Below are 27,172 nucleotides of genomic sequence, written 5' to 3' on the forward strand. Positions count from 1 at the left end.
CCTTTCCCCCATCTCTGGGACCTGGGTTTCCTGAAAGCCAGTCTTGCTGGCAAAGACTGAGGCCAAGAAGGCATTCAGTACTTCAGCATTTTCCATGTCCTGTGTAACCAGGTGCCCCAGTTACAGAGCAGAGTAGAAATGTTGAATAGAATTTTAAAAGTAGGGATAGGTTTTGGTGAGTATGGTTACCAGTAATCCTCATTGTAAACGTTGTTTAGAAGGAAGTTCCTTATCATTGGGGTGTATACTACAGCAGGGTGAAGTGTCAGGAGAAATGTATGCTTTGCAATGGCTGCATGAAGGGGCAAAACACATCACTCTTGCCAGTATTGGTGGATTCCCATAAACTCACATGAAACAGCTTCCAAAACAAATTCAGAAGAACATCAAAGTACAGCCATCTCCACTTAAAACAGTATGACAGGCTATTGGGGACCAAAACCATAGCAAGAACACAAAGGAAAATTATTTTCTGTCTTGCAGGGGCACCACCATTTCTGGTGAACATGTCCGAGTCACCCAGCAATAGTTGCTGGTACCACCCAAGAAGTTGGCTGTAGGTGAGGAGCAGCAGTAATTGACAGTGGCAGCCATAGAAAGTCTGAAGCAAAGGGCAGCACTGATGCCAAAACAGGTGTCTAAAGTTACAAACTGGAACAGAAACCTGCCCAACACAGGCTAACAGGTTCAATAGTTTTCTTGTAGTACATTGCTAAAAATATTGAACATTACTGCTATGAAGATGCAACAGCACCTTTTTCATTAAGCACATTCCTGCAAATGAATATATTACAATTGGGCTGGCTTAGGACAGTGTTAAGTGCTTTTGCCAAGATGGGTAAATTACAGTAGGGAGGGGAAGGTAATTATTAGGAACTCATTTTTTAGAAAGAAAAACCTTCTTTGATAAGGAAATCTGTAGTGTCTTCCAAAACCAGAAAGAATTTTTCTTAAATGCAAGACTGAGTAATCTTTACCAGTAATCTTAAAGAGTCCAAATGGGAAAAGAAATAATCCAAATAACAATTAGATGCTCATGTCACCATTTATTTGTATTTATTTTAAAGAGATATGCTAGTCTGTGTTTGATAAGGTAATTACTATAAAAATTTTCAGGATATGCAGAGCAGCAGGAATTTTCGATAGGATAAATCAAAACCTTTTTCCCCAGTGGAAAGAAGGTAACAAAGTAAACTAGGTACAGTATTCTTGTTCATCACTTAACCTAAATTTGAGTAGATTTATATTAATAAATGAATATTAACAATCATTATTATTTAATTTTAAATACTTATTTTCTGATGGTAAAACCTATGGTAGAGTTTGAAACCCATATAATCCATAATGTAAATGTGTAGTTTCATTTTTATTTGAATTGTTTTCAAACCGTACTTTTCATCTTTGCATATAAGTGCTCTTTAAGGGCCCAGTGTCTAAGCTAGAGAAGTTGAGCATTTTTTAATATAACTGTGCAAAACTTAGAAGTTGAGTGGATGTGACCACAAACCAAACAGAATTTGAACCAGAAAAAAAACCCCAAAAACCTACATTGTATCCACTTAGCAGTAGAGCCATGCATTTACTGTAATGAGCCACCAAATCTTCATGCACCAGTACAGGAGAAGCCAGATGAAATTAATACCCCCATGGAAGTGCTGGACAGGACAATCCCACCTAGATCACCTTGGTCACACCAAAGTGTGTATGTCACTCTCTGGCAGGATAGTAGTCCACGTACCTGAAATTACTTAAACAGATAAGGTGGGCATATGCGCACATGTAAGAAGAATCTTTTTATATACTTTCTATTATCAGTAAGTCTTAGGAGAAGCCGAATGATTTGTTAGACGCTGGCACACACTTTTTCCCTCCTTATCACACACACTTTTGTACAATCAGCATACACTGCTGGAGATGATGTGGTAGAAATCTGTAATGTTTAAATGTTTTAAAGCCTAAGGAAAATCTGATCATCTGGTCTGCCTTCTTAAATGACAAGGGCTACATAATTTTATCTAATAAATCCCAAATTAACATTTGAATTTATGGTTGAAGTAAACACATCTTCTAGCAAGATGTCTGTTTTCATTCCCTTCACAATTTAAATAGATCAAGGCAAAAAATGCAACATATGCTGTAGCAATAGCTCACTGTACATCCTCTATGGGTGGTGTGCACATGATGATATACTGTGTGTAAAATTCTCAGCGTTTATATCGAACACATCAGAAGTTTCCTTAAATCCCTGAAAGTCTGGTGAGCTTCCCACATAACTTTTTATACCATTTTTTTTACTTTATTGACAAAATATTGAATTTTAATAAAGTTTTGTCTATTTTAGAAAAGTCATTTTGTTACTTGTTACACTTAGCTTTTTTGCCTTCTCATCTGTGATCATTAAGAGTTTCTCATGCACCATGAGCAGTACTGCCCTTCCACAAGACCCTGGTTAAAGAGTAGGTGAAAGAACAAGTTGCAATGATACTTCGGGCATGTTTCCTTCACTGTCTTGTATCGTTTGAAGGTTTTATTAATCTCTATAGGACATTCCGTACAAAATCCCAGAACTGTATAAAGCCACAGGAGTCTTAATAAAAAAAAGATTTATTAAGAAAGGAGACAGAACACTGGAGAAGTGGACTGTGTAACAAGTCTAAGCTGAAATGTTGCTAAAGCTTGTCTTGATTGGTTTCCTTCATGTCGTTAAAAGAAAGTAAAATAGCTTACACAGCCTCTGATTGAAGTTGTCTGTCTCCCCTCTGACTGCCTCTGGCAAGTACTAAATCCAGGAGAGTTTCTGGTATCAAATGTCTTCTTTTGAGGGTGCTTTTGCTGTATATTTGCAGCTATCTTTGCTCTTCTCATCCATGCGAGTGTTGACAAGTGCTGCTCTGGGAGGGGTAGCCCCCATGTTAGCGCTGCCTGCTGCTGGATACCTCTGCAGAAGGACAGCCACGGAGATGCGCAGTCTTCTTCAACTGCAGCCGACCCAGTGTCCGTAGGCTAGAAACATAGGCATCTGAAATCATAGCGCAGCCGTCAAGTCAGTCCAGAGTAGTGCTTAGTATTGAACTATTAATTGAACTATTTAATTCTTTATCTTCGGTATAGCTGTAAGTTCTTTTGAAAGTGTTACACAAATGTGGCTCCTCATCTTTTTTCCGTATCTTGTTTTTGAACAAGCAGATCACAGCTCAAGTCTGTCTACCCTTTCTCCTAAATTATTGACCATGACTTTACATAGTAAATTGCACTGGCTACAAATGTTTGCTTGAACATAATTCATGACACAGTTTAAAGAGACAGAGCTTACATATCATTTTCTCAGTCAGTAAACAACTGATGTTAATTTTGGCATTTCTCAGCTTCCGAGTGCTTAGTTTTGATAACATGGTGTTCTTTTCAATACTTACAGTCCATTTAAATAATTTTCTTATTTAAAAAAAAGCAACAAAACTTGCACTGAGAATGAAATGACATCCTGCAAAATCCTACTGACCCTCCCTTTCTCTGGAAGACTCTCACTAGTGAGCCTTGCGAGCATTGGAAACTAGATGAACAGCATCCTCTGCCATCACATCTGCTAAGTGGCACTAGCCATTGCAGATGGATGATACGCACTTTTGCCATTTCCCGCGCAGGAAGGAGGGTGCGTCTGGGGTGAAGGATGGGATGGCAGATGCACGGTTGGGTTCATGGGGAGAGTTAGGAAGAAACAGAACATAGTGTGTGGAAATCTTCCCTCTGCTGTGTTTAGGTCAACCAAGGAATCATCAAAATTGAGCATCTTTTTTAATACACACAGCAAAAAGGAGGTACCAGAGACCTTGTTGGTTTGATTCTAGACCTTCTTAATGAAAAGCTTGGGGAAAAATAAGTTAAGCATGAGCAGAATTTTTTTAACATTGTTCTAATGAAGAATATCAATAAATAAAAAAAATCAAGCCTTGAGCAGATGCTTGGCATGGAAATTGTACTGAAGATTGAGTTTAGCAAAAGTATAAATGGCTGAAAACAGGCTCTTATAGTAGAATTTTTAGGCCACTTGTGGACAACTTGTAGGTCCTAGATTTAGTCATGTAGAAATAGCTTCAGAGTCATTTTCTCTCACTTCCCTGGCATTAGGGTTTTTCTTATTCTTTCTGATTTCGTTGTGTTCTTTTGTCCTCATAAACACTCCTAAACCGTTTGTGTTGTTTTGTCCTCATAAACACTCCTAAACCATTTGTATTGCCTCATCCGTAACCATTTCTTAGGCTTACTTAATTTTTTTTTAAAGAATTCTCTGCCTTCCAAGAAGACAGAGAAGATAACCAGCTAAATATATGTAACACATAACATAACATAAGTTAATTTTATTGATGCTTGGAGAATTGTCTTGTAAATCTCAGTCAAAATGGTTGTGGTTTTAGTTAAAACTGGTAAGGCTGGATCATTGCCTTATTTAATGGCTTTACTAGAGCACAGTTTTCTTCTGCTTTCTCTATATTGTAAGGTCATTAATGAATCATTAGCTATTGCTAGTAATTACTGATCTCTTGAGAATATTGGTTTAATTATATAGGAATCGTAAGTGAAAGATACAGTTACATATTCTACAATGTAGGTAGTAGTACCTTGGTGTATTATGGCTTTAAAGAATCTGCATTTTTTTGTAGATTTTAATTGCTAAGTATGCCTGGTAAAATGTGAATTACTGTATTACTGTATGTGTAAAAGGTGTACTATTGTGAGCCTCACAGTCTGCAGGTGTAACAGATGTAAGGGAAGATTAACAGGACAGAACAATAATTAAACCACAGGCAGCCATCTCAAAAAAAAGAAAAAAAAGGTTTATCTTGTCCAGTGCAATTATTAAGTGCATCTTAAATTCTCTGCAAGTATTTGTAAAAGCAATAAAAACGTGTTAGTTTGAAAGACAGCTTTTTAGTGTGGGCACTTCAAGGAATTAAGATCCCTTTTTTCCGAATATAAAAACTGAGTGAATTCCTGCTGTATGGCAGTGTGGTTCATAGGCAGTAGGGTCCGTGGTTTATAGATGCTATGAGCTAAATGCTGCCGAAGAAAATAAGAGAGCAGTTACTATATATATGCATTTATAACAGTATGAATTGCTTACTCCCTTTAAGACAGGAAGGTTCAAACAATTAACTGTTATATTATGGTTGCAAAAGGAAGTCCAGTTGTTCTTCAGCAGTCTACATCTGTGAAATGTGATACCTCTGGGGACTGAGATTTAATTTTCCCAGGAGAAAATATAAAAGCTGGAGAAAAAAAGGAATGACTTCTGCTTGAGCAGAATAAACCTGCATCTACAAACGATTAACACTGCATAATGAAGTAGTAAAGAAGCAAAAGAGGTTTCTAATAAAAGACTAATAACAAATCCCATTACACCATGGTGTATTTTTTCCCTTGAAGTGTATTAGACTTTTAGCAAGGCTTCTGAATGAGATTTGGGTCGTTGCAACCGAAGTCAGCTCAAATGCTTCAAGCTTAGCTGAAATTTCTCGCCTAACAGTTTGTATAACTTGAAAGTTGTGGTTTTACAGGTGGGAGGGGTTGTTAATGCAAGTAATAAGCTTCACGCAGAGTTTGGGTAATGTTTGTGTCACCATAGGATAATAGTCTCCTGTAGGCTAGGCACTGTAGGGTAACATGCCACTATATGGTAAAATCCCTTCGATAGAACAGACGTGGTATTAAATGCACTAGCTAAGCCTTGCTTTTGTGTTAACACTGCTTCTGAATCCTCTTTCTGAGGCCTGAAACTTAAGTCTTCATAGGAAAGGGGTTTGATCAGGGAGGCAAATACACAGAGTTTATATTTTGTCGTAGATAATATATACTTTTATAATTACTATGCTAACATAAAACGTTACAAGACCTTAGAATGTAAATGTGTGATATAAGGATGAGATGATGCTGTCTTTTGAAATCAAGTATTTTCAGTTTTAAAAGGGAACATGTCTTGCAAGGGAATAAAATTCTGTGCAGTGATCTCTAAATCTGTAACGGATGTTTTTGCAGATTATACATACGGTTCCAGTGGCGGGGGAATAAAAGTTTAAGTGAACAAAACCTTGACTCACAAAACAGTCCCTTTTAATTTCTTTTAGAAGAGAGAGGTTTTTTGTACAGATTGTTGCTATTTTAAAAGCTTGTGCTCAACTGACATGTTGGAATTTATTTGTCTAGAAATGAACTTTTATTACTGGAATCAGGCAAAAATAAACCAGATGCCTTAAACCAGCAACGAGTTCTGGGACAAAAGTGGTTAAACATGAATTCTTACAAGTGAAACTAATCTTGATGAAATTTCTAGTTGCCTTTTGAGACATTTTTGTGAACTTTAAAGAATGACTTAATTTGCTTAGCAGAAATTTGGTATCATTCTTTTCTTACCACTGAATAAACAGATTCTATGTGCGTAGTAATTTGCATATCCCAGCTAAAAATGCAATTCAATATTTTAAAGTCCATTTTGTAATAACTATTTCAGGATTAATGTTACTAACTAGTCTTTAGCTCTTTCAGAGGTAACCTTAGACAATGATGCCTGCAAAGGTACAAAGCTAGCAAGTCTGTTCTATAGTCTGGAGTAGGAAATGACAGGGCCTTTCCTGAGGTCAGCACGTAAGTCAGTGTAAGAGCCAGAACTGGAAATAACAAATCTTGAGAAATAGTTTTCTTCTACTGCATCTCAAGCTTCCAGTCTCAAGCAAATATTACATTTAATAAGACTGATTTTCACATTTTGCTGGGTATGATAACAGCACAGATAAGAACAGGTATTAATGATATAGTCTACATGCAGATTATCACTAAATATGGTAAGATTCAAATTAAGTTTAATCAGAGTAGCATCCATAGCATATTTTATATGGAGCTGAAAACACTTCGTCAATAACAGGGAGGAAGCCTCTTCAAAACAAGTGTGACCTGGTCCATTTTAAGTGCTGCTCGGCATCTGCCTCTGAACTGGCTTTCACTTGACCGGGCTTTTCAGGACCTCTCATAAACCACTGCCTTCACCCTCCTCTTTTTGCTGTTCCAGTCTATTCTTGCATGGTGTTTTCTCCCTTTCTGCCTTGGATCACTATCACATTAAATGCTCAAAAATATGGTATATCGGATTGACACGTTTTGTCCTTTGAGGTTCACCTACGTAATAATATTAGTCAGTTAAGCTTCTACAGTCTGTAATGTATAACTTCTTTAATGTAGGTGCAGTAACATTTCCCCGAATACAATTAGTCACGTGATTATCACAGCCCTTCACGCTTTGCAAAATTTTCTGGTAGAATGTTTTGGATTGTAGTTGACCCAGGGATATGTATCCTGCCTTTACTGTACTTGGCAAAACAGAGAAATACAAATCACGTCTTTTCCTTTTTTTTCAGGCGATGGGTAAGGCTCCTGTTTGGACGTGAATTCCCACTTCAGGACCTTCTGGTTGTCTGGGATGCTCTATTTGCTGACAGTATCACCCTGAATTTAGTTGACTACATTTTTGTAGCCATGTTGTTATATATTAGAGATGCCTGTAAGTATCAACTATCTTACAATCTTTTAAAAAGTACGCAAACCTAGTTTTCAAAGAAAAGAGGACTTAAGATGCTAAATTTCATTGTGACTTTTTTAACATACTGAAAATCATTCCAAATGCTAGGAGAGGAGCCATTTATTATCAGACACAGTCTGCTGTATTTATGAAACAAATTGTATCTTGGAGTTAAACGCAGGTTTGTTTTCCGAGTAGTTCAGTGTTTTTATACGGAGTTGCAGTTTTTATGTGCAGTGAGTGATACAGGTATGTGTAGAGCTCCACCTTCTGACTGAGCTGATGAATTCAGTAAAGCCTTCCTTTGACACTGGAAATATTTTTATGCTGTTCTGCTGTGAGAAATGTGAAAATGCACAAGACAATGACTCATAATTTCGAAGATATTTCTTGAAGGAGATGTAAATGCAGAGATGAGTAACAATTACAAAATATGTTTATTCTATGCAAGAGTGGCATCTTTAAAAAATTATCATTTTACGTTATTTTAGTATGCTTGAAATATGTACATATGTGCAAAGGTGAATTCTTATGGGTTAGCGATGACCAATAAATACATTAAGTTGGGACAAACAAGAAATCACAAAAATGTTGTTAGCTTATATAATTGTGAATGGGAGGAGGAAGCTATGTAATGATTAATTGAGGCATATATTTCTGTCCCATCATATTTTGAGAAAAATTCTGTGTACAACTTTGCCACAGCAAAGTATGCATTTTGTAGCAAGATGCATGTCTGTCATTAAAGATATGAATTCTGTAGCATGCTGTTCAGAGTTAATTATATAGAATCTGTAAGCTTTAGGTTATAACAAGGTCACATATTTGACACAATTTTGTATTCTAGGACACATGAAGTTTTCAACATCTGTGGTTCCTATTTTAGGGCCCAATCTTGAAAATATAACATGCATATACTTTACACGTACTGTCGTTCCACTGCCTGCCTTCATGTGGTTTTTTTAATTACTTTTTAATGAACATGAAGCATATAGAGCTACCTTACATACCTCTGAAAAAAGTGGACATTTAATTCCTTTTAGAGGTTTCACAATTAGTGCTGCTGTTTCAGGATGATCTGATTCCGGGTCATTATGTTCTGCGATCTAACTCTGGCTTATTTATGTGTAGTAAACTGAAATAATCTTTAAGTTTTTGCTATAGGTATGTAGTGCAGATGCATGTAAAAATGTTTCTTAACATCAGTATTTTATTTTGTGTCATCATTTCCCTTTTAAAAAACTTTAGAACTGTGTTTGTAAGAACCCTCTCTCGTTTTGTGGAGGGACGGCTGTTCTGGGTTTTTCTGTTTCTCTGTGGTGCTCATGTACAAGTATTAGTATGAGGTAACTAAAAATGTGTTCTAGGCATCTGTATGAAACCAGTCTCCCTCTTTTCTCTGAAATCCCCAGGCATAGTAAGTACAGTAGTATATAGCTTTAAAGTGGAGTACGTTTGCCCAAATGAGATGCAAAGTCATCTCATCAGGACAGCTAATATTTCATGCATATACCGTTTCTCTAATAAATAACTTTTAGTTCTGTAGTTGGACCTAGTTAGTTACTCTAAGCATAACAGAATGGTGAAACAAAATACCCAGTCATAAATACTGAAAAGCTGAATACATATTCGAAGTCAAGCTCAAACTGTACAGATTTCCAAAGTTCTTGATTTGATAAAAGAAAGCTTTTCTTATATGTCTGTAATAGAAAAGTTTTCCTTTTTTCCTCTTTTTTTTATTGCTGATAATATTCGAGCCTTGAATGGAGTTCAAAGTTGTGTTGTAATATTTTCTAAAATGTTTTCAAATAAAATAAGTTTCTAAAAGCTTCTCTTTATTTGGTGAAAGGAAATGTTAGCTCAAAACATCCAGTGATGTTAATAATCTATAAATAAACAGTTTGGAAATTTTCAGTTTAAAAACTTGGAAACAGTAAGAATAATAATAGAACTCCTAATATATTATGTTATAAAAATGTCATACAATAAGCAATGATAATAATACAGTACTGAAAGTATTTCAAAGTTTAAGTTAAAAGAAGATTCTTTTATATCAATACATTTGAAGATGGGAAAAAACCTGCTGGTTTGGGAATTGATGGATTTTTTCCTGTGTTTCATTATGATATTCTCAAGGACATGATTTTAGGAAAGCATTATTTCTACTATATTTTTCATTTTATTTTTATTTTAGTTTTGGAATCCTCCATTACTCAAATGATATATTATTCAAGAACGGAGCATTTAGATTATTGATTATACACCCTAGAGCTTACAGATACATAATCATGTACGGAGCCATTCTGTAAACTGCTCTGTTCAGTTTTACATCTGTATCCAAGCAGGGCTTTATCCGTGGAGTGATAATCCTCACAAGCCAAGTGTAGGGTTGTGTACTGAAGTAACTGTGAGTTTTAATGAATTGTTTTCTGGGTTTCTTTGGAAAAATTCATGCAAACCAACCTTTCTTTTTTTAAATCTGTCAAATCAGATACGTGAATATGTAACTTCTTTTCCACCAATATGGACATATATGCAGTTGTTGATGAAATGAGAATGGAGGGAAGGGTATGGTGCAAAAATATACGTATTTTCTATACTTCCTTTCAAGAAGGACAAATATGAACAAACCTGGAAGACCTGTCTATATTTTGCATAGTAAACTAACACCATGATTGCACCAGGAGCTAATTTTGACTGATATATTAGAATAATTATAGAATAATTATATTTTTATCATGTTCCCAGTTGAAGACTAGCTAGGGCCATTGTTAGGATATACTTGTTCTTATCTAAAAGCACTCTGAATATTTTGAGGCAAATAAAGGACCACAGCCTCTTCTTAGAGGAACTGATTTGTTATTTTTGTTAAAGTGCAAGATGTTCATGTTATCTATGTTTAACTCAATTTAGGGCCTATTAAAGAGAACATAGCCATGTGTAAAGCAGCAGGGGGAAGTAGTCCTACCCTTCCTGGGTTAGGAAGTCATCTGGATTCTGGATTGGTAGCATCAAACATTAAACTCTTAAAGAAATGACGTGGCAGAAACTTAGCACTTCGTGGAGGACGGGTACAGTTAGTTTTCATGTTTTCCACCACTATTATTGCTGATTGCATCCAGGAATGGTTATTGGACCAACAGAGAAAAGTCAAGAAAGCAATTTGATGTTCCTCTGCGTACTGCATAACAAATATTAATCAAAAGGCAGTAAGATTACTTTCTCTACGTAGAGGAGTTTCTCTAATGCTTTCCCTAGAAATACCAATAGCATTCTTCTTTGGAGAAGTGAGAACTTGTTCACAATAAAAGTTGGATCCAGATGTGACTCCTGCCAAGCCAATTAGTGAAGGAAAAGCACGGGTACAGAAGCACCAAGCTTATTACAAGCAGCTGGCCACAGTGTAAGATATTTCACCATTGAACTTCAGCACCATCCAGCTAGTGCTGAGACTGGATAAATTGCACAGATCTCCTTCCAGAAACTTTATCATACAGTTGATTACTAGAAATCATTTTAACTCCGATACGCATTTTCAGAGAAAGGGTGTTTGTTTTCCTCTACTGCTATTTTCTCTATCATTTTTAAGAAAACTGCCACTCTGTTGGGTATTACATATTTTGTCCTGAAGAGACAAGAATCATAGAATGATTTGGGTTGAAAGGAACCTTCAAGGATCATCTAGTCCAATCCCCTGCCATGAGCAGGGACATCTTTCACTAGATCAGCTGGCTCAAAGCCCCATCCCACGTGACCTTGAACACTTCCAGGGATGGAGCATTCACAACTTCCCTGGGCAACTTGTTCCACTGTTTCACCACCCTCATCTTAAAGAATTTCTTCCTTATGTCCAATCTAAGTCTACCCTCTTTCAGTTTAAAACCATCGTCCTTTGTCCTGTCACTACAGATCCTGGTAAAAAGTTGCTCTTTGTCTTTCTTATAGCCTTAATATATTGAAAGTCCTCAAGAAGGTCTCCCCAGAGCATTCTCCTCTCCAGGCTGAACAACCTCAACTCTCTCAGCCTTTCCTCATACGAGAGCTGTTCCATCCCTCTGATCATTTTTGTGGCCCTCCTCTGGACCCGCTCCAACAGGTCTATCTATGTCTTTCCTGTGCTGAGGGCTCCAGAGCTGGACACAGGACTCCAGGTGGGGTCTCACCAGTGCAGAGTAGAGGGGCAGAATCACCTCCCTCCACCTCCTGGTCATGCTGCTTTGGATGCAGCCCAGGTTATGGTTGGCGTTCTGGGCTGTGAGCGCATATTGCCAGCTCATGACAGATCACTGCGAAACAAAGGGTACCAAGAGGTGTTTCAGCAAAGTAATCCCTTTAACCAAAGGTTCCCCAGCAAATAGAGCACTGGCAAAAATGTTCTCTTCTGTAAAGATTTCTACCTGAAAAGGGACAGATGAATATGTGGGGAAAACCCACATAAATTAAATATAAAAGTTAGCAGGCCTTCCTCATTAAAGTGTTGGAGTTTTTTAACTTTCTTTGGATAGTAATGTTTCATTTTTAAATTTAACTTTTAGGGATCAGAGAGGACACAGGTCATTGCTTAACAGTTTGAATTTTTTCCCATTATTTAATTGCTTCTCTATTATATATTTCAAAAAATTAATAATTAGAGTAAATGTCTTGTGGCTGAAAATACAATTTTTTTGCACCATTGAAATAAACCAGCTTGGTTTAATATTTACTTTTCTCTATATCTGTGAGACAGCAAAGAACTCTTCTAGGAAAAATAAAGAAAGGGTACTTTTAATGCATTTTACATTACAGAATAGAACACATACTGATCTGTTCAAAAGAGAAATCCATTGGTCTTACTGCCTATCATTTATAAAAGTATTTAGTATTTACTATCAATTTTCAGCATTTTTATTTGCTTTGGTAAAAAGGCATCATGATCATAACAGCAGCACAGTATCTTAAATTTGATTTACGTATGAGAGTTTGATTGGGTATGTGCTATGTGGTGCTCGTATTATACTCCTCTGAAAGAACTCTGGCGGAGAGCATTGTATTGTGTTCATTATGCCAGCTTTGTGACTTCAAGAAGAAAAAACAGGTACCTGAATATGAACAAGAAAAACAAAGGGTAGGAAAAAGAACAGGCAGAACAGATAAAGAATGAGTAGGATAAGTGAGTGCTTTACAAATGAAAGCAGATGTATGAAATTACAAGCTGTCGGATCAGCAACGGAAATGAAGATGATAAAGTGGTTCCCTACACAGATTATAATTATTCATTTTGCCCAGTGCTGCATCTTTTCCCCATAATCCTCTTGTTGAGGGAGGAAAGGTACAGGAGGATATGAGGCTTATTCACATGAAAGAAAAAAAGTAAAACATTTAAATCCTTTTGTCCGCAAAACAGTCCTTTATTTTGCCTTTTATTGGTTCAAAATAATTTTGTATTGCAATGATCCTTTCTGGTGTAGAGGCCTGATTAATTAAAAATATTTGTTAGAGCTAAAGTTCTCAGAATAGTAAAGTTTGTAAAAAATTTATTTACAATTACTATTGTTAGAGGCTGTCTTTATGTTGCAGAGTGCAAGCATCATTAACAGGCATTGCTTTGACAGCTGTGGCAGATGGATTGCCTGGATTTAGATGGTGCAAAAGAAATGAAGTAGTTTACATAGACCTGCCTGAAAAGATGTCTTTAATAATTGCACTCATAATTAGATTGATTTGGGGAAAAAAAAACCCAAACATAAGACGACAACGACAAGCAAAGAACAACGACAAGCATTTACATAGAGTCAGATAAAATCAAGCACAATTATAACAAAATTATAAACTTCAGCAAAGCACGCTGAAAATTTCCTGAATAAGTAGAAAATTCTAATAAAGTTAATGGTATACTATATTTTTAAGTATTTATGAAATGAAAATCTAGCCTTTTCCCTTTATCCTGAGCATTTCATGAATAGTTCCTGATTTACAAGAAAACGAGTTGTTGACATCATTTTACCTTTGTGTTTGTATATGTGTGGGGGCGTGTATGTGTATACGTACATAAGAACAACATAAAAGATATTTCAGCAAAGAATTGTTGGAGTAGGGGAAAGTTATCATAAAAGCAGGAAGGAAGGTGAAATTTGTCTCACAAATTACCATATTTAAATTTAGGTGTCTGCAGATGAATGTCTAAAAAGCCATTTCAAGAGCTAGTCCTACACTCTATTTCAGAGTGTAGGACTAGTTTTTCAAGCTCCACTGACTCTATTGCCCTGCTCTCCATGGACTCAGGCAGGCTTTAGGTGCACAGCTACAGAGATCTAAATTTAGGCATCTAAATCTGGAGCTAACATAAACATCTATGACATAAAGTCGGTAGTAGGTTTAGCATTGTCCTTAATGATATTGGACCAAGCGTAGTCACGAAGCTTGATTATGCAGTATCTTCTTTTACTCTGAGCACTGCTTTGGTTCTAAGAGACTTAATGTGGGAGAAGACAGCTGAATCTGAACTGTAATGAATCTACTGGGAAAGGTACTGTTTGGGGCTATCAAAATAAGATAGTAATATTTCACTTTCCCCCCCCCCTCTTTTTTTTTTTTCCTTCCCATTTTTGTTGTAGTGATTTCAAGTAATTATCAGACCTGTTTGGGACTTCTGATGCATTATCCTCCAATTGGAGATGTTCACTCCCTTATCCTAAGAGCACTTTTTCTCCGAGATCCAAAGGTGAGATGCTTGCTTTGTAAGTACAGGGAATAAGTCTCTGTAACAGAATGTTCTAAATACTATGAAGTTAATAACAACCTACATTTTGGGAACTAAACTGTAGTTTCAAGTTTCTTCTTACCTGATAAAAACGCTGAAGGGAAGAGTTGGTAACCAAGAGTAGAAACAAGTTCCTTTACTCTTTAAAGGATACTGTCCTACTACTTTGCTAAAATTATCCAGAAGCTCTGGTAACTGCAGATGTTTGTGCTCTTTAGAATACCTTTGCTTGGTATTCTGCACAGACATTTTTCATAATGAAGTATACTTTTGAGGAAAACAGTAACACTTTATATAAGCTGTATAGAAACTGTCATGCAATTTCAACTGTAAGATCTTTTCCATGGGATTTCTGCAGATCAGTCACTGTTAATCCTTAAAGCACTACCCCTGCCCAATATATAACAGTTACATGATGGTTTTCAATTAAAAACGAGAGTCTGCTGTTACAACCTGAAAAGATTCACATGAATAAAATGTATAAATTCATAAATTTTATGTTACATATTACTAGCATACAGTTTCTGACATAGTCATCTATACTGAAAAAAACCCAAACCTCTTGTGCGTGTCCCATTAGTAGGCGGCCAGTGTGAAGTCTGATTTTCTCATCTTCTTGATGCACGTCACCACTGAAAGTGAAAAATTCATCGCTGCTGCACTCTGACTGCCATCTGCAAAATTTCATTCAGTACTAATGTTTACACATTTATGGATTAAGAAAAAAATTGTCTCGTTTCTGTATCAGTTTTTTGCAGAAATCTACATCCTTGCAACTGCTTTCTTCATTCCTCTTGGGCACAAAGATTTCTTTTATGATGAGAAGTAAAGTATGTCATCTTTATTGTAAAGGCCTTCTGTAAGGCCTTTGACACAGTCCCCCACAACATCCTCCTCTCTAAATCGGAGAGAGATGGATTTGATGGGTGGACTGTTCGGTGGATGAGGAATTGGTTGGCTGGTTGCATCCAGAGAGGGTAGTGGTCAACGGCTCAATGTCCACATGGAGATCGGTGACGAGTGATGTCCCTCAGGGGTCCATATTGGAACCAGTACTATTTAATATCTTCATCAATGACAGAGACAGTGGGATTGAGTGCACCCTTAGCAAGTTTGCAGACAAGACCAAGCTGAGTGCTGTGGTTGACACACCTGAGAGACGGGATGCCATCCAGAGGGACCTGGACACGCTCAAGGAATGGGCCTGTGTGAACCTCATGAGGTTCAACAAGGCCAAGTGCAGGGTCCTGCACCTGGGTCAGGGCAACCCCTGGTATCAGTAGAGGCTGGGGGATGAAGGGACTGAGAGCAGCCCTGCTGAGAAGGACTTGGGAGCACTGGTGGCTGAAAAGCTGCACATGAGCTGGCAACGTGTGCTCGTAGCCCAGAAGGCCAACCATATCCTGGGCTGCATCCAAAGAAGCATGGCCAGCAGGTGGAGGGAGGTGATTCTGCCCCTCTACTCTGCTCTGGTGAGACCCCACCAGGAGTACTGCGTCCAGCTCTGGAGCCCTCAGCACAGGAAAGACATAGACCTGTTGGAGAGGGTCCAGAGGAGGCCCACAAAAATGATCCGAGGGATGGAACAGCTCTTGTGCGAGGAAAGGCTGAGAGAGTTGGGATTATTGAGCCTGGAGAAGAGAAGGCTCCAAGGAGACCTTATTGCAGCCTTCCAGTACTTAAAGGGGGCTTAGAGGAAAGGTGGAGACAGACATTTTAGCAGGACCTGTTGCGATAGGACAAGGGGTAATGGTTTTAAACTAAAAGAGAGTAGATTTATACCAAATCTAAGGAAGAAATTTTTCACCACTAATGAGGGTGGTGAAAGACTGGAACAGGTTGCCCAGAGATAGAAGTTGTCAGGCTTATAAGGCCTCAGAGTCCTATTAACTAACGTTCTCAGGTGTGCCTTGAACACCTTTCAAAAAAATACTGGGTGTAGTTCCTACCGTGTCTTTGAGGTAGTTCTCCCTTCATTGAGGTGAATGACTACTTAGGATTCTTTCATGCAAAGACAGCTAGTTGTTTTGTCGTTTTAGATATGATTAATTACAATCGTTCCTCATTTCTGAGCTGTACTTATCTGTTTGGGAAATACTCTGAAGGTTAGGAAGCTGGGATTTCCAGAGAGTGAAGAGTCCTAAGGGGCTTCCAGCCACCTCTCGTTTTATGTTGGATCTTTGGGTTGAGACTGCATAAACAGATCTGGACTTCGTACAGTAAGGAAGTTAAACTGTTGTAAAGGATCACTCTAAAGCAAAAAAATAGCTTCTGGTCTGAGAAAGAAATGTATTTTCAGTGCTATGACTTGGGTACCTGTTTCTTTCCCTAGGTATGATTTTTAGTTTCACTTTTGTGTCTATAAGCATATGTTGATTCCATCCAATGTATTTCTGAAATGGAAATCTTGTTATTCTCTAAGACCTACACACAAAAATTTTCCAAGTCTGTCGAAATTTCTCATTACACAGAATGAAAAGGAAGACTCAACAAGACATCCTGGGTGCCGTAGGAGTCTAAAGTCAGTACACAGATTATATACCAATATAAGTGGGAAAATTACGATACCTTTTCTTTGCTATCTGCATAAAGATAATTCAGTTTGCCTTTATTCCCTGAGCAGATAAAAGGAGACTGGAAGAAAAGACAAGGAGATTTTAGTCAGTAGCATAGCTTGTATGTGATGATTAGCAAATTCAGTGCTTAATGATTTTTCTTCCTCCTTTGATGTTTTCCTGTGCATTTCTCCCTCACCAGCTTCTGGTTTCTAATGGGAAATTACATTTGGTTCAGTGCAATTTAGATCTCCTGAACCAGGGCTGAGTTGTTCTGTGTGGCATTTTTCCAAGATTTCTCTTGGGCTTTAGTATGTGAAGTCAGGGAACTCTTCTGTGGGTGACCGTTGCATGGTCTGGTGGCTTATTTTATTATTTGCTGCACATGGCAAGAATGTTGAGTGTTGTTCCAACTATCCGAGAGAGGCTTACTTTCTGCCCCTTGGAACTTTCAATTGCAGCTGGACAAGAAATGCAATTTAGAACTCACGGACAGGGACAAACAGGAATCTGCCTCTTGCAGGTTTTTTAATATATATTGTCTTTGGGATTATTTTTGCAGCTAGGTAAATGCCAAATTATCTCACGGAGGGGAAGTTGGGGGGTATTTGGACTAAGAAAGGTTGGTGGTACATACATAAAACTGAAAGGTTCTTAGGGAACGATCCTGTCATATATGGTGAAGTAGTTAAGATGGACCTGATGTGGCCTTTCCATCCATAATTTCCGGTTCTGTAAATAATCTGGGTTTGCACATCTAATAACATCCACCATTTCTTCAGTTTCCTTGGTCTGACATAACAGATATCTCCTTTTTACTTACTGTCTTGTAGACTATCAGGAGAGCTAAACTTTGGCCTGATGAACCTGTCATGTTTTATTTGTTTCTTTTCACTACCGTCATCACCAGGAGAGCAACCTAAATGTCAAAAGAAAGCTATACTGAAAAGATGGGTGGCATTTTTTTCTTACAGATGGACAAATACAATTTCCTGACCTTCTGTGGAATCAAACCTTAACAGAAGCCTTAGAATTATCCAGTAATAACAATAATATGAAAAATAATTGGTACTTGCCATTAATCTACTGCATGCAGCAGCTCTCCTTTTCACTTCATGAACCCAAACAGGCAGTTGGGATGAGAGAACGTTTTAGATACCGCATCCCTGGTATATTCCAGTGCCACAGAAAAGAAATACACATCTCCATAATAGCTGGAAAAAAGTTAATGCACCTGTCTCTGAAGGGGGGCCTGAGAGATACTAATTTTACAGGCATGAGTATAGATCAATGCAGAATAATTGAATTTCAGCATTTTCTGCATTTGGCTAGCTCCAGTTCTTGGGGAAAATGTAGAATGAAAAGCTCAAATCAGTGGTGTTGTCTTTGCATAGGGTGATAAAATTAACCTCCTTAGCAGAGTATTTGTTTCACATTTCTAATCTTTGAACAGATAATTACCTCAATTATTTATATGAAAGTAACTTTTATGCACTTACAGTCCTTCTGAATATAAAGATAGAGCTTCTTATGGAAGAATGGGCTATTAAAAGTATGTATATGTGAAATGAAAAAATAAGCGAAGGGGTTTTTGTGTATATCCAAAAGCACGTACTGAAGGTGTGTCTCTGTGTATTTAATATCCCACTAGTGGCCAATTCTCTTCATTTTTTTCCTTATCAAAACCATTGAGCACAGTTAATTTTCAAAGCAAAGGCTGCAAAATTAAGAAGTAGAGATACGGATATGGGGCAGTGGAAAAATATAAAGTGATTAAAAAACATAGTTCTAACTAGAGTTGCTCAAATAAAAAAAATTTAAAAAACCAATTAGAAACAAAAGTCATAGAAAATGTGAACATATTGTGTTCCTTAAATATCCAGATGTTCTTTCCTTCCTGGAGGCAGCCAGGGCTAGGAATAAAAGGTTTAAAACTATTGTTTTAAGTTAACTGTGAATTTTGCAAATCTGTTTTCACCCTTTAGCAAATAAAATTCTAATACAGCAACATAAGCAAAGTAATTTTCATCTTTGGGTGTTCTTATTTGTATGTTGTTCTGTGTTGAAGTGTTAACCTTATCACAATGACTTATTAGAAAACTAAAGCACTACATAGAATATTACAGTTTTACATTGCATACTAAGAACCTGACAAAGCATCCTTTGTCTGAAAACTTACTGTATTTATTCTTAATATCTTTGTAAAATAAGATATCTTTCAGATATTTTAACATGGTGAGTTACGCTATTTGTTGAGCAAGATAGTTAGGAGCTTAATTCAGTGGAGACACCTTTTATCGTAAGCTCTCAATTCAAAAACAGAAAAAGGAAATTGGTTGTGCTTGGTTGATGGGAATTAATTTGTTAGTTACACTAATAATACTCTAGTTACTGCTGCTGGTATTTTCTCAACATTGTATTTTAAGCTATTTGCTGACATTCAAAATGGTCATATAATAATATTAAATTCTAAGTAAATCCATGATGAAGCACACATGACATTTCAAAGAAGTCATATTAGTTCGTCATGACTGGAATTACAGGTACTGGCAGAAAACTTAAGCAATAATATATGGTCATGATCACTTATATAACGATTAGTCGGAGAAATCTGCATTCCAGCTTTTAACACTTTTCACAATCTGAGCAATAAGTGACAAGGGGGAAAACACATTACTGGAATTTTGAACTGAACTCTTTGTACATTTATTTTCAGCTGAATTTTCTTCTTAAGTAGCTGCCACTGTCTTAGAGTTTTCTCCAGGCTAGTTTCATGTGCCTGAAAGGCTGTTGAGTTTCACTTTCTTCTTCTTCAGATAAATTCTTTTCTATACACTCATTAACTGAGGTGCCGCTGCGGAGCTGCAACTGTCCTTTGAAAGCTGCCGTTATGTCAGTATTGTTTGTTTTGCTGTTTGTGGCAGGAGAAAAGCTGGTTTGGGGTTGTTTTGTTTGTTTGTTAGCATTGTGTGTGCAATCTGGCATTAATTACCTCTCTTTAATGACCAGATTGCAGCCAATCAGAAGTTGGGATCTGGCAGTGTTCGGGCATCAGCAGCTCATTAATTTGTACCTACACACAGAGGTACCGCTGAGGTGCGGAGCCCATTTTGTTAGAGGGGTACCAACAACGGGGGTGAGAAGAGAAGGGGGCTGTGAACAAACGTTTGCTTTTTTCTTTTTTCTTTTTTTTTTCCTCTATCGTGAAGGATGTGACTGATATTTCAGGAGATTCACGGTAATCGGGGTTGGGTGTATGAAAAGTAAGTATCGGGAAGCTGGGAGAATGGATATCCCAATGCAGTATGAGCTGGCGGTACGAGTAAGGAGAGTTGCCTTGACAGGGGATATGACTGATAAAGGAAACAAGGTTTTCCAGAAAAGATAAGCACTTGTCTCTTCATCTGGGACGAAAGGCATTAGGAGAAAAAAAAATAGATGCCTTTACTTTCAGTGATTCACAGACAACATCTATTTGCCTTAAATTTTGAAAGATTAAGATCTTGGATGTTTCATGCAGCATAGATAGATTTTTATGTCAGGATCTTCAAACTAACCTCTAGTTTTATAACCACATTCAATTCCTTGTAGTGAACCCAAGCATTTTGATGGTCTAACTTCTCCATTTGCAAACACAGTAAGATTACATGTACTCGAAACACCTTTGTTTGAAGAAATCAATGGTTTTTCTGTAACTGTATGCTAAGCTTTTTAATCTGGGCCTATACAGCTAAGACTTGCATGTATTTTACACGTAAAAGCCATGATATTAACTTGTTATTTGTTTATGTTCATGTTCTTAAAATCAGAAACTTTTGCTTTCCAAGGAGATAGGCCATGCTTTAAGAATTATTGTTTTAAATATTCAGTTACTGTGTTTCATTAATAGAATAAAGTATGACAGGCAGCTGTGAGTTTAATGATAAATTACTTGGAATAACCATGTTGCCATAGTACCACATAAAAATAGTAAGTGTACCATGAATTAAAAATCCTCTTTGTTTTTGTACATTTGTTTCAAAACCTTTATTCCCAGTACACCTATGCATTTTAAAATATAAAAAGGCTGTGTGGTCAATACTCAGAGTACAATAACTTTCTCTTCTCTCTCAAAGTTCATTGCAATCTCCCCTGAAATGTTAACCATTTAATCAACCCACCATAAAATAGTCATCTCCTTCCAAGTATCCTGTACGTCACAAGTAGTATTTTCAGGAAAAAATCTTGGAAAGCGATTGATTAGTCATCTAATCAAGACTTTTCTAATGAGAAATCTTTCAAAGTCCTTCTCATTCCTCAGTATCATGTGTAACACAGTAGTCATCACTCGAAGGAGAAAGCTCATCTCTTAGATTGCCAGCAACGATGCTGTTTCCAGTATTGCTTTCTCTTTAGTGTTCTATGCAGAAGCCAGTTGTTTGGTAAAGAACTGACAAATATTGTATCAATCTAAGTTAAGCAGCCATTATATTTAAATGAGTAGGAAAATGGTGGGAAAGAATACAGAATAAAGCAAAGCTTCCTGGACAGTGACAGCTCTCATAGTTAAGACAAAGCTGTGCCGCAGGTAAGATGGTGCAGAAATAAAGGAGTTGTCCCACTTCTGTGTAAGGCCGAGCGAGATGGTGCTGCAGTCCACTCGTGGCAGTGAGAGCAGAGCCCAGCAAGGAAGTCAAGTTGACTTTGTTGTTCTCATTGCTGGTCCTGTGTGACCCAGCAGGAGAGCTGCTGGCCTTGAGGGCGGTGAGGAGCTGGTGGTGTGGCTGGTGATTTCTGAGCGGGTGGAGAGGTGCAGAGTCTTTCAGAGGAGATGGCAAAAGGCAAGTTAAGAACCAGTGTTTCTACTTTGAACTGATATTAAAACAAGTATATAATAGTTTTGTATGAAACACCAAGTAGCGTATGGATTATTCAGTAAATAGGCAAGGCAACTACTTGCTGATCAGTCATTGGGCTAATTGCAAACTCAACAAAAAAAAAAATGTTTGCAGTTTTTAATCTTCTCTGAAGATTTCATAATTATGCCTTTTATCGAGGTGTCTTCCCTATTAATCAGAAGGCATGAGATGCAGCAGCTTCATGTTCAGGCCAGAGGAGCAATTGGGGAAAATTTGGAAATAGGGAAGGAATTATTCTCCTGTGCTGATCAGCATTCCCATTAATATTGACTGTGAATTGATAAGCTCGGTCTTGCTAAGGGCAAGTACTTTAAAGAGGGAAGATGGAAGAGAAAGTTCTTTTTGGAAGCCGCAGCTTTAAACTGTTCTTTCTCTTGGAGAAAGTTAGTATCTTTAGTAGCAAAGTAAAAGCAATTCTGATTGATTGTACTTGATGTTAAAGCAAGAAGCTGAAGCACTTTAAGCTCTTAATTACTTCAGCTACTAATAAAACTTACTGCTTGTGAATTTCTTGGGGCTGTTTCTTTCAAATGATTGGTTTACTTCTGTTTATAAAGTCGTCTAAAGCTACTGACCCTCTCCTAAAGAGTAATGACGTTATTTATAAAATTACACTAATAAAATGTATTTAACGGTGTTAGAGTGAGGTGATTATGGTTCTTCTTATGTGCAACCTGACAATTCAATTAATCACTTCTAGTTTGCAAGGTAGTTTATCAAAAGGAAGCACTTAAAACACTTAAAGCACTTTGATTCTACCTAATCAAAAGTTCTCCGTGTCATAATTTATTTATTTGACTAAAATTTGCAAAACACAAACTGTGAGTTGTATAAAAATAGATTAATAACTTTTCAATAATGTATGAAAGATTAGCTACTGAATCATATCCAATCTATTATGATGGAATTTAAGTTCAATCTCTTCTGATATAAATGTAGATATATTGCTGGTGTATTGACGTATTTTGTAGTAAATATAAATGGATTAATTGTTGTATACAGAGCTATTTGGATACATTTGTGTTGGGGAACACTTCTCTGAAAGAGCAAAATACTTTCAAGGTAGAAGTGGGAATGGGACATTTTGTCCTTTGCTGTAACTTTTTATGGAAAATTAGGTTTGGAGATGTAGTATCTTTCTACTCTGTCTTTTTAAGGAGCAGTATATGGCTCTGCAGTATCCTCACTACTGGAATCCCAAGATGAAAGGAGTTGCTTGTCCCACAGCATAAGGACAGAAGGTCCTTAGCTTCTCTCTACATTTTAGAGGAAAATTCTTGGATGTCATATTCCTTTTGCTGTGGTGTGTGCATGCGGCTCTTTGAAAGAACCTTTTTCAACTCCCTACGGACCTTTTCCGAGTGTTTTATGTAGCACGTTACACACAGAACGTAAATTAATCTGTTTCTTTGCCACATAACAGAAATAACCAAATAGTACCTTAAAATGTTCTCTTTTTTCCTCTGATATGTGCAATTTGTCTACAAGCATGTATCTGGAGAAGCTATAATGCTGTAAGTGTGGTTATAAGGGTTTTATCAATATAAGCTCTGGATAACTGCATTACTCACAAAGCCATCAGTGAGTTATGCAGGTTGTCCAAAACGAGTGCCAATAAAACCATAATGTGGTAGCTTTTCTGTACATAAAGATGTCATATTTTAAACCTCATAATTTGGAGCATTCCAGGGTTTAAAGCAAGGCTTGCTGTGTGTTCCTTTCAAAAGCCTGGATCTTTCCTCCACAATGTTGTAAAACTCCTGTTCCTAACCGTGTGGGGCTGCAAGATGCCAGAGCATAAATCTGTCACGGGGTAGGGCTGTACACTGTCAGATTTATACCTCACTATTTAGTTAATTTACTTCTTAAAACCAAGGGTTCAGCTGAAAAATAGGCGACTAAATTAAGAGGCAGATTTAAAAGGTGCTTAAGCGATTCTGTTGATGCAAGATGGGGGTTTTACACAGGTTATGAACTTGAACGTTGGCAGGTCGGAGTCTTTTTGTCTGGAATATCAATAAAAGCTGATATGGTAGGATTTGATCTACCTGTTAAAATGTAATACACTGTAAAAGTATAAATGAAAAACAAAAAAGGCTTTCCAGTCAGTTAGGACAAGAAGCCAAAATACACAACTAGAAATTTCTTTCAGTCAAGTTACTGAAGCATTTTTAAATCTTGCTTGTCATTTTTTTCCGTTCTTCATCTCTTGCCATAGAATGCCCATGTGAGAGAAGGCATGTGTGTATGAAGTTAAAAACAGACCATAACACACGGTATTTAAAATATCTTCCTGGTATCTGAAATTTATAGTTGCCAGGGAAATGGAGGGTTATCACATAACAAAACTGGAGTTAACTGATTTCAGCTTCATCGGAGTTCAGGGGTTTCTTCCTCCCTTGACCCGATTAACTGAATTTTCTATACTTTTCAGTTCTTTCTGGGAATTTTTGTTGTTTCAGGGGAAAAAAAAAGCACTTTTTCTTTAGAAACTATTAAATATTATAATTCTTTACGCTCTTATTGTGTTTAAATAACGGGTTCTGTGATTGAAGACCCACAGCATCTTTCTGTGGAAGCATTATTCCCAGTTTAAGGATTATGGTGTTCCTTCGCCAATGCCAGTATTAGTGCACGTATCTCCTGACTCCTGTGATTAAAGGAAATTCTTTATTAGTTCTGTGCAGGATACTCTTCATGTTGTGCTGCTTTCATACATAGGGTTGGTAGATGCTGACTGTCAGCCTATGTTTTGGATAATATTTTGCTATTGGCCTTGAACCACTTAAAAATTGGCAATAGCACATTATGTCCTCTAATGTCTCACTGGTTTTTTTTTCTTTTTAGTAAGGATTTAACTTGGTAGTCCATAGGTGGATGGAATACCTTTTGTGTTCCAGCAGGTTGCTTGTTCTGCAGAAGGTGTAGCTAGGGAGAAGGAAAATTAGAAGGTGAAAGGAAAATTTTGTTTGGGGAATGGTGTGTGCTTTGGGTGCTCTAAAGTTTGGGGCGGGTTGGTTGGTTAGTATACAAAATATTGTGGTATGTTTATGTAACGTTAAGCCATTGCTTATACTGTATAAGTCTAGTCATGGAGTGGAGACAGATGCTTGGATATCTGACAAAATAATAAAAGAGGAAAGGTGAAATTCTCTGTGCAGCTAGGCTATTAGGTAATCATTAGTATGGACTTCATATTAATTATTAGTGCCTAATAGAAAAACTGCTTGCCGAACTGAACAAACTGTATTCCTTATCCACATCTCAGCTGCTGTATTTCAGCTCTGCTCCCAGTCCAAATTTTTGCCGTGTTTGTATCATCTTTATTGAGGAAGCAGAGGTGATCTAGAAGGAAAAGGTAAACCTTTGCTGACTTCCCAGTCATTTCTGAATATAGCTCATAGGCTCCTCCAGTTTTCCTTAGAAACAAATGAAAAGAAAAAAAATAGTATTTTAATACAAAAATGTCTTAGGGTGTGTGAGAATTATGAAAAAATCCAATATTGCCCTGTCAGTTAATGAGGGGAAAAAGGAGCAAAGTTGCTCAGTAAATAAATTTGTTTAAATAAAAAGAACAGCACTGCATCATTATCCTTCTCTTTTTTTAATATATGTTTGGTTCAGCCTGTTCTTTGATTTAGACTTAAAATATTATTGGTTTAGAAAAAAGATATATGTTTGGCAGCATTTGTTTAATATACTGAAAAAAACCTCATTTTAAAAAATCCTGTTTGGCAGTAGTGAGATGATTATTTTGGTAAGCCTATTGCTGCATGTATGTATAATTCACTGCTGCTGTTTTGTTTGTTTTTTCTCTGTTGCGTTTAGGTTATCTAGATTCAAATACAATCTATTAAGTGGAGTATTTTTCAGTAGCTGAGGTTTTCCCACCTGTCTACCCTAAAACACCTGCAACATATGTTTGTGTAACCCTGCAATGCTGTGTGGTTTGAGCCTTGAGAAATTCCCCCAGAGCTTTTTGCTTATAAACAGCTGAGCAATTCATTTCTCTAATGACGAGTGCTTTTCCCTTGGCATTGAGGCAATAGCATGTTCGCTAAAATAAGTCTCATTTTTCATCGGACATATTGAAAATCTTTTTTCATTGTTGTCTCTTATTCTGAACCTTCAGGTTTTGTGCAAAATTGTATTTGATTTTTTTTCTGCTAGTAATACTAAGGAGGGAGGAAAGGAAATACCTCAACAAAGAAGAAGAAAAGTGTTGTAGACATTCCTCCGCTTGCACCTGCGTAATACATGTTCGGATGGTGAAGTGTTACGTTGCAGCAGCAACCTGTTTTTCCTGGTGTGTGGTAGAACAGTCTGCCTGTGACTTTTGTCGCGCACAAGCGTGCTTTGCTATATCATCTCTACGCCGTGGGTGATGTCTCCGGGGGCCAGGGAGGAAAAGGGTTATACTGGGGAATTTGAGCATATGGAGCACGAGCCTTAGCTGGTGGGAATTGCTTTGCAGTGCTTTATGCAAGTTTAGGGAATCTCTGCTGCGTTCGATGTGATTTGGACCCCCCGCCTAGGAAGAGAGCAGGCGTGGGTATAACTTAACTCGGCCCCTTGTCCCTGGAGGAGAATAAAGCCAGATAGGAAGTCCCCAGGAGCCTCCTGCCAGCCGTGGGAATTGGAGTGAGTCGGTCTGGTGGTGACTGGGAAGAGAAGCCGGAGGATGGGGCTAGGACTTAAGTGGTGGTGGCGGGAACGGGGAGGGCATCTTTTGGGCGAGGAAGGGCTCAGAGGCAGGAGTACCTCAGAGATACCTGAAATATTTTAAGGCATCTCTTCCCTTTGGGCTGTGGCTAATACATTTTGAAGAGTCGAAGTCCAAAATCACATCAATTTCTATGTGTGCTTCTGTACCTGAATTTCATACAATGTCCTTCTAAAAGTATAAAATGGGCGTTTTCTACCAGTTGAAACTAAACTCGCTCTAGCTAGAAATTAAGGTTAGAAGAATTATAAAACCAGGAGGCTGCTCCTACAAAATGGATGTGGGGAAGAGGGTTTTCGAGTATTCTCACAGGCAGCTTTTCTTTCCGATATCTGCGCATTCTTTCCACAGAAGAGAAAAAACATCAATGTGTTCATCTGTGTAATGCCCTTACACAATTTCTTAGGGGGATTCAACAAACTCCTAATTTGAAAGGTTGACTTCACTGTCATTTTATCATTTTCCTTTTAAGAAAAAAACATTTTATCTGAGGTACTAGCCAAAATATGTAAGTTGAAAAAGGAAAGGAAAATCTTTACTTGCTTAAGTAATTAAAGGATCATTCTAAATTGCACTGTGTAGGAAAAAAATGTGGTTACTGTAAATATTTTAAACAACAGAGCTATATTATGCTGTAAATAAATTTGTTTAGTCTTCATTCCTAATACATAGAATATAATGTAGGAGACAGCT

General features: G+C 37.3%; 1 protein-coding gene across 1 annotated transcript in view; it reads left to right on the top strand.

Moving 5' to 3' along the window:
* Window positions 1-27,172, top strand: part of TBC1D5 (TBC1 domain family member 5) — a gene marked incomplete at its 3' end in the record, with an annotated part of 190,419 nt that overhangs the window by 100,587 nt on the left and 62,660 nt on the right. Inside the window, exons 12-13 of the mRNA XM_082014562.1 lie at window positions 7,404-7,546; window positions 14,158-14,264. Of these exons, the coding sequence (XP_081870688.1) occupies window positions 7,404-7,546; window positions 14,158-14,264 (250 nt within the window). The remainder of the gene's footprint in view (window positions 1-7,403; window positions 7,547-14,157; window positions 14,265-27,172) is intronic.

Source organism: Phaethon aethereus (genome assembly GCF_964289735.1).
Source record: "Phaethon aethereus genome assembly, chromosome: 2".
Taxonomy (NCBI): domain Eukaryota; kingdom Metazoa; phylum Chordata; class Aves; order Phaethontiformes; family Phaethontidae; genus Phaethon; species Phaethon aethereus.